This window comes from Aegilops tauschii, chromosome 6, assembly GCF_002575655.3.
Source record: "Aegilops tauschii subsp. strangulata cultivar AL8/78 chromosome 6, Aet v6.0, whole genome shotgun sequence".
NCBI lineage: Eukaryota > Viridiplantae > Streptophyta > Magnoliopsida > Poales > Poaceae > Aegilops > Aegilops tauschii.
The window spans coordinates 495,300,616-495,308,780 of NC_053040.3; the positions used below are offsets into that span (position 1 = coordinate 495,300,616).

An 8,165-nucleotide genomic window follows, 5' to 3' on the forward strand; every position below is an offset into this window, starting at 1 on the left:
ATCTATTTTTATTTTGGAACGGAGGGAGTATCTTGCAAACACACGGAGCCCCCGGCATGCGGGGACGATTCTGCATCTGGTAAGCTCCCATGCATGCTACTATTACTACTAGTACTAGTACTTCATCTCAATTACTATTACCTCCATCCTGATTTATTAGTCCTCTTCGTAATTTGTGTCAAATTTTGAACAAATATTTAACTAACAAAATGTTATTGTATGTCAACAAAAATTAACGGCTCCTGTGATGCAGAGAAGATTCTACATTTGGTAAGGTCCATGGTTGTTTTCCGTGTTAGATGACCAATCTAGAGCTTAAGAATGAACTAGTACTGAATCTTTTTCACTCACAGTTGGGCAGCTGCATGTCCGTGCTAATTGGGTTGTGCCAGATCATCTAGATAGTATACAAGTCACAGAACCATCGAGTTTTTGTTGGGGGAGAAGTGCAGGCCGTCGGAGTCGCCATTGACGGCGATGGAGATCGTGATGTGGAGATGCGGGTGGTGGAAGAAGTTGTGGAGGTAGTGGTGGCCTTGGTTATCTATCTGCATTACCCTCTTTTGGTGAATAACTAGCTGAAGGATGAATACTCTGTTTTCGCAGGGGATGGAAGAAGAGGGCAGCAAGGCCATCTGGAAACATGCAATCCCCTTGTTTTTGAAGCTAGTCGAATGGCGCAGGAAGACCCCTCAAGTTTACAGCCGGCGACGCCTCCACCTCATCGTCGCCTTCATCGGCAGCTCCAGCAGACATTTGTACTTCCCTGCTGTAATACTCTGATGTGTTCCTGTTGGTGTGTGTGTGTGTAATACTCTGGTTGTACAGGGTCTAAACTGAAAAGAGTTAATAAACTGTGTGATTAAACGATTACAAGGTTACTGGCATTAACAAGTTACATTTTTTTTGTAATTGAATCAAGGTTGCTTATCAGAATCAATCAGATTAATCAACTAGTGCATGCACATTAGCAGCAAAGCGGGACAGACTCATCCGTCCAATCCTATTAATCATCGATGTCCTGTAATCTTTTATTCAATGAAATGTTTTGTGTGCAAAAAAAAAAGGAGAGCTCATCTTCACAGCATGCAGGGAGGGACTGCAGCTGGCCTTGCACCGTACAAACATGCCCATCTTGGTGGAGTTGAATAGTACTGAAGCGTTCTCGATGCTGTCAACACAGTCGGCGAATCGCTCACAAGTCCGAGTGCTAGTCGAGGAGATACGTGGAATAGTGGCTGTTGAATCAAGGGAGATTTCCTTTTCTCATATTAGTAGATCACAAAATAATGGCAGTCACGCGCTCGCCGCGTATGGACGTAGTACCCCGCGCACGGCTGTTTGGTTGCGATCGGGATTAGACTGCATTGTAAACCTTTGAGAGGCCAAGAAGCCTCATTGAGTTAATCAAATCTTCCTTTATCCTGCAAAAAAAAAGAAAACAAATGTTTTGTGTGCGATTCTCTCCAACTCTTGGTCTTTATAAGGGGAAAATGAAATACAGTGCAGATTTGACAGTGACATTACAAGTTTGACAGTTGAGCTTTGAACGTTCCGGTCGGACGGCACGAAGGTTCGTCACTTCTTGACACCGGATTGACAATGACGTGTGGATCATAGATAGTGATGGATGGAAGACCAACCCAATGGAGCATAATCCACGGAGATAAATATACTCGTGGTCATTGAAGTTGAGGTCAAAGCACAATACGGTCACTGAATTTTGAAATATGCTTAATACGGTCATTGAATACGAATTGTTCTGACAGCATAACGAGGATTTCATTACTATTCTATCACTAAAAAAAGAACTACTGTGCTACGTTTTGACACAATCCGTCTGCGTGAAGGTTCCTTTTATCACGCTTGCCACGGGGCCATAAGCTAGTATGTTGACTGCTAGTGCCTACATGTTGTGTATTTTTGATTTTGTTTTTTCGCATTTGTGCTGTGTGTGCGCGCGCGTGTTATGTGATTTTTCTTCTTCTTCTTCTGTTGTGTGTGTATCGTGTGTGCGTGTGTGCGGCCTCAGCGTGATGCTCCGTGGAGGCGGGACCAATATGGCCTGCTACGGCCAACGCGCTCCGGTTGCATGGAGATGGAGTCCTACTCCAGTCGCTCTTGATCACCTGCCGGACCGATCAGCCCCTCCAAGAACCTCATCACTTTTGCCACGATGGCCCTAGCTCTCGTCTCGTCTGGGACAGTGGGATCGCGCCACCGCGGTCGCCTTCATCTCCAACCGGTCGTCGGCAATGACGACAAAGAGAATAAGAGATGCTGCAGGGACGGTGACGAACAGCAGATGGTGCGAGACGGTGACGAGGTACTGCTGGGATTGGCTATCTTCCTGCATTTGCATTCCCCTCCGTTTGAAGAAATAAATAGCTGAGGGATGAACTGCAACTAATACTCTGTTTTTGTTTTTGTAGGTGGTGGAACAAGGGGACAACAATACCACTCGAGTTATCCTTTTATTTGGGAAGACACCTCAAGTTTTCAGCACGGAAATAGAGATGGTTGCCGGAGCTGCCATAGAGGACGGTGGAGGCGGCGACGAGTGGGAGGAAGTGCCGCCAGAAGAAGACGTCGAGGCAGCGGTGGCGCCGCCGACTTAAGTGTGTGGTAACCGATGTTCCCTTTTCATTGTTGCGATCAAAACGAGAGAGAGAGAGAGAGAGAGAGAGAGAGAGAGAGAGAGAGAGTTTTGTGCTGCGTAAGTCTGCAGCTTTTCTGCCTCGGCCTCCTGCCGTTTTATTCAGTGCGAAAGCAAACGCATTACACGCGATCAGCCGACGATCGATCCAGACGTGCCATCCCACGTCCACGATGCATGAGAGTCGGTCGTGCTACTCCTAGCTACTCGCCACGGTGTGCACGTATTGTGGCCCTGGCCTAATCTTTAGGGAAAGGAAAACTGAATCCTAACAGACTAGCTAACTGAAGGGGAAAAACGAGAGCTGGAAAAACTAGCGGCGCGGCACGGGTTCAACCCCAACAGTATCCCCCTTGAACTTGTCACACGCCCGTGGTGTCGAGGATGCCGATCTTGGCGCGCAGCTCCTGGAAGCGCACACGCCCACGAGACTTCGTGAGGATGTCAGCCAGCTGCTCGCCCGGTGTTGACATGATCGACCTTCACCTTCCCTGCTTCAACCTTGTGTCTGAGGAAGTGGTATCGGATCTCTATGTGCTTGCTTCTGTCATGGAACACCGGATACTTGCTGAGCTGAATCGCAGACTTGTTGTCAATCAGAATTGCAGGTGGCTTGATCTCGGCGCCCGTTGCTTCTGCCAGCAGTCGAGAGAGCCAGATGCCCTGACAAGTGGTGGATGCGCCAGCGACATACTCCGCCTCACATGATGACAGCGAGACCACCTTCTGCTTGGTGGACTGCCAGCTGATCGGGCTCTTGTCGAGGAAGAAGAGCGAGCCGGTGGTGCTCTTGCGGTCGTCGACGTCGCCGCCAAGGTCGGAGTCGCTGTAGCCGATGAGTGAGGGGTCTCCGCTCCCCCTAAGATACACACACCCGAGCGTCAGAGTGCCCGCGATGTACCTCAGCAAGTGCTTGGCCGCCGTCAGGTGCTCGACGGCGGGTTTCTCCATGAAATGGCTGAGGTAGGAGATTGCAAACGTGATGTCGGGCCTGGTCTACACCAGTTACCGCAGGCTGCCAATCAGGCTGCGGTAGTACGAGGCATCGGTAGCCGGTGTCGTACTGTCCTTGCTGAGCTTCAACTTCGCTTCCATGGGCACTGCACTTGGTTTGCACTCCGCCATGGAGGCCTTCTCGAGCAGCTTCTGTGCATAGCCTGCCTGACACAGAGTGATGCCGCGCCCTGTCTGACGTACCTCTATGCCGAGGTAGTAGGTGAGCCGCCCGAGGTCGCTCATCTGGAAGAGTTTCTTCATCTCCTCCTTGAAGTTGCTCAGCTCCCGTGGCTGCGCGCCAGCGATGATGAGATCATCAACGTACACGACAACAGCCAGGAGCGTGTCGCCGGTGCCGCGCATGTAGACGCCGTGCTTAGAGTCACTCCGCTGGAACCCGAGCGACATCAAACTGCTGTCCAGCTTCGCGTTCCAGGCACGCGGTGCCTAACGTTGTCCATACAACGCCTTAGCGAGCTTGAAGACCTTGTGCCCCGGTCCAGCGAGCTCGAACCCCGACGGCTGCACGGCGAAGACCTCCTCCGCCAAGTCCCCGTTGAGGAAGGCCGAGTTCACGTCCATGCGATGGACCTCCCACCCATGGTGAGCAGCGAGCGCGGTCAGGAGTCGCACGAAGTCGAAATGGGCCACCGGCGCAAAGACTTCCTCGAAGTCGATGTCGGCACGCTGCACGTAGCCCTTGGCTACTAAGCGTGCTTTGTACTTGACGATGGCGCCAGATGGGTCCTTCTTCAGCTTGAAGACCCATTTGAGACCGATCGGGCGTTGTCCAGGCGGCGGCTCCACGAGCGCCCAGGTGTCGTTGGCGTCGATCGCGGCAAGCTCCTCTCACATCGCCCGCAGCCAGCATTGTTGTGCTGCAGCTTCTGGGTACGAGGCTGGCTCCTCTCCAGCGACGAGGCAGACCGGGTCCGCGGCCTCATCGTCGTCCATGACTTCGGCGAGATGCACATAGTCGTCGTCGTACTTGGTGTTGCGCTGGTGGATGCCGTCCTTGCTCCGGGTGAGGATCGGGTGCCCACCCTGGTCTCTGGCCCGGTCGCTTCCTTCTGCATCAGCGTTGGAGCGTGCCTCGCTGAGCGGCACCGCGTCCCCTTCCGCGACCGTGTCCTCGCCTGCAGGGCCTAGCGTGACCGGCTCCCATGCAGGTGAACGAGCTGCAGGAGACGCCGCTGCTCCCCCGTCCTCTAGGCTCTCAGGACGAGTGGCGGAGATGGTGTAACTCACCGTGAACGGCTCTGGTGCAGCTGCGGCGTCGTCCCACTTCCAGCACGCGCCTTCGTCGACGACCACGTCGCGGGACACGTGAACGCGCCGAGTCCCAGGGTTGAAGACACGGCAGCCCTTGGTTCCTTCCTCATAGCCAATGAAGACCATGGGCATGCTTCGATCGTCCAGTTTCTTCAGCATGGGCCTGGCGGTCTTGACATGTGCAACGCATCCAAACACACGAATATGCTGAACACTAGGTTTTTCATCGTGCCATACCTTGTACGGAGTTTTTCCTTCGACGCTACGCGTAAGAGATCGGTTCAGGAGGTAAACTGCGGTGGTGACCGCCTCCCCCTAGAACTTAGCCGGCAAGCCCTTCGCCTTGAGCATGCTGCGCGCCATGGGAACCACTATCTGGTTCCTCTCCACCACCCCGTTCTGCTGGGGTGTGTACAACGTCGTGAGCTTCCGCTTGACGCCTTCTTCGGCACAGTATTCCATGAACACCGCCGATGTGAACTCGCCACCCCGGTCCGTCCGGAGCGCGCGCAGGGGCCGCCCCGCCTCGACCTCGACGGTGGCCTTGAAGCGCCTGATCGCGGCTTGGGCCTGGTCCTTGGAAGCAAGGAGGACCAGCCACATATACCTGCTTCGATCTTCCACGAGGAGCAGGAAGTATCTCTTTCCCCCGGGTGTCGGCGGCGAGATCACGCTGCACAGATCACCATGCACGAGATCGAGCAGGTTATCGGCGCGCCACTTCGCCTGCTACGGGAACGGTGCCCGCCGCTGCTTGCCGGCGAGGAAAGCGTCGCATAGTTCATCGACATGGTCGATCCGCGGGAGGCCCCGCACCATCTCCTCTCGAGCCAGCTTCTGCAGCGCCTGGAAGTTCAGGTGTCCCATGCGCGCGTGCCAGCGCCAGGACACACTGTCATAGCGCACAACCATACACTGAGGCTGCGCCGGCTTGACGCGGAGCACGTAGAGGCAGTTGCCATTGCGCTGAACCTTAGAGAGGAGCTGGCGTTGAGTGTCGAGCACACACAACTCCCCGTGCTTGATCGTGACCCGGCAGCCGACCTCGTCCAGCTGCCCGAGACTCACTATGTTTGAGCGCAAGCGGGGTATGAGTACACCCTGGTGAGCACGCATTGGCTCCCGTCTTGGCACATGAACAGCACCGTGTCGCGTCCGCAGATGTCCACCACAGACCCGTCTCCAAAGCGCATGTTCCCGCCCACGCCGGTGTCCAGCTCGGCGAAGAGTGACCGATCCCCGGTCATGTGATTGCTCGCGCTGGTGTCGAGGAACCATGCCGAGCTATGACGCTCGCCGTCACGCCCGGGCAGCACGCCGGCGCGCTCTTCATTGAGCATGACGATCTCCGATGGCGGAGCAGGGGCCGCCAGCTCCTCTGTGGCCTCTGTCAGGGCACACACCGACGTCAGGAGGAGGGCAGGGTCGGCGTCATCATCGCCGGCAGCCTGCACATGGTGCGCCTGTTCGCGCTTCCTTGTGTTGCAGTCCCGGGCCCAATGACCCAACTTCTTGCAGTACCTGCACTGGTCTGTGGGGCGAGGGCCATTGCGCGAACCGCCGCCCCGGGCGCGTCCTCGCCCACCGCGCCCCCCGGAGTTGGACCCAAAGGCGCCGGTGCCGCCGCCGTTGTTGATGTTGCCGCCGGCGCCGGTGCCGCCGCCGTTGTTGATGTTGCGGCCGGCGCCGCTGCCGTTGTCGCCGTTGCCACGCTCACGGTTCTTCCGGCGCGCGTCCCACTCTGCCTCCGTCATCAGGAGGGTGCCGGAGCTTGAGCCGCCGGAGTCGTCGAGTCCGTAGCGCTCCTCCACAGAGCGGAGCCACCCCGTCAACTCCTCAATCGTGAGAGTGCTCACGTTGAGCAGCGTCTCGATGGCAATCGCCACCTGTGAATAGCGCCGTGGAACAACTCGAAGGAACTTGGTGACTACCTTTGCATCTTCAATCTTGTCTCTGACGGTGCGCATGTTGTTGACGAGGGACGTGCTCCGCATCCCGAACACATCGACGGATTCCCCGTCCATGAAGGAGATGGGCTCGAATTCGTTGCGGAGGCGTTGCGCCGTCGCCGGGCGCGCCCGCTCGACGCCCATGCTCAGCACCTTCACCGCCTCCCACGCCTCCTTCACGGATGGCTTGACGGCAAGGATGCCGTGCATGTCCGCGGGCACGGCGCGCAAGATCGCCGCCATGGCCGCACTGTCCTCGCGCTCGACGTCGCACCCCAGCTCAATTGCATCCCAAAGGCCCTGGGCCTTCAGGTTGACCTTCATGCCGAGTGCCCACTCAATGTAGTTGGTCCAGGTGAGCTCGGGGTAGACGAACGAGCCGCCACCGTGCTCCCGCACGACGCGCTCCTGGACCACCACGGCGCGGCTGCTGCGCCTGGTCCTACTCCTTCCCCGTCGCAGCGACGAAGGAGTTAGGGACCTGACCGGCGAGCGAGCGTCGTCGTGCCCATCGGCGGACATGGTCCCAGGATCGGGAAAAACGGCTCTGATGCCACTTGTTGCGATCAAAACGAGCGAGAGAGAGAGAGAGTTTTGTGCTGCGTAAGTCTGCAGCTTTTCTGCCTCGGCCTCCTGCCGTTTTATTCAGTGTGAAAGCAAACACATTACACGCGATCAGCCCACGGTCGATCCAGACGTGCCATCCCACGTCCACAATGCATGAGAGTCGGTCGTGCTGCTCCTAGCTACTCGCCACGGTGCACACGTATTGTGGCCGTCGCCTAATCTTTAGGGAAAGGAAAATTGAATCCTAACAGACTAGCTAACTGAAGGGAAAAAATGAAAGCTGGAAAAACTGGCGGCGCAAGACGGGTTCAACCCCAACATTCACAAGATATGTGTATAGAGATTAGCGAAGAGATCATGCTCCCAAGTCCCAAACTTGGTGTCGAGTGTATATGTTTTGTAGAAGCTTGTATTCACAGTCCAGAGTATATGCAAAGGAAATTCATAAGAGTAAGGCCCGGGCCAGTCTGACCCTGTATATGCTTCTCCTCTCAATGAAGATTAGTGAACGTTAGTTGTTGCGGATGCTTGTTAATAGTTCCAATCATAAGTGCATAGAATTCCAAGTAAGGGATGACATGCTAGCAGTGGCCTCTCTCACATAAAAACTTGCTATCGGTCTAGTAACGTAGCCAATTGCTTAGGGACAATTTCGCAAATCCTTCCACCACTAATGCACACTTGCTAAACTAACTTAATTGTTTCTTCATCTAAAACATCATCTA

General features: G+C 55.2%; 1 protein-coding gene across 1 annotated transcript; it reads right to left on the reverse strand.

Annotated features, from left to right (window-relative positions):
• Positions 1-5,239: 5,239 nt before the first annotated feature.
• LOC141026265 (uncharacterized) lies at positions 5,240-7,395 on the reverse strand. The gene is made up of 3 exons (XM_073502279.1): positions 6,070-7,395; positions 5,658-5,977; positions 5,240-5,597 (listed from the first exon to the last, which is right to left on the reverse strand). The coding sequence occupies exons 1-3, from the start codon at positions 7,393-7,395 to the stop codon at positions 5,240-5,242; spliced, it is 2,004 nt and encodes a 667-aa protein (XP_073358380.1).
• Between the last annotated feature and the right edge of the window lie 770 nt (positions 7,396-8,165).

What these genes read in the sequence shown, in the direction of transcription:
- LOC141026265 (XM_073502279.1), bottom strand. Translation starts at nt 7,395, where the DNA reads ATGTCCGCCGATGGGCACGACGACGCTCGCTCGCCGGTCAGGTCCCTA. An exon ending in ACATCTGCGGACGCGACACG is followed by an intron (nt 5,978 to 6,069) that starts GTGCTGTTCATG and finishes AGTCTCGGGCAG; the next exon opens with CTGGACGAGGTCGGCTGCCG. An exon ending in CAGCGGCGGGCACCGTTCCC is followed by an intron (nt 5,598 to 5,657) that starts GTAGCAGGCGAA and finishes TGATCTGTGCAG; the next exon opens with CGTGATCTCGCCGCCGACAC.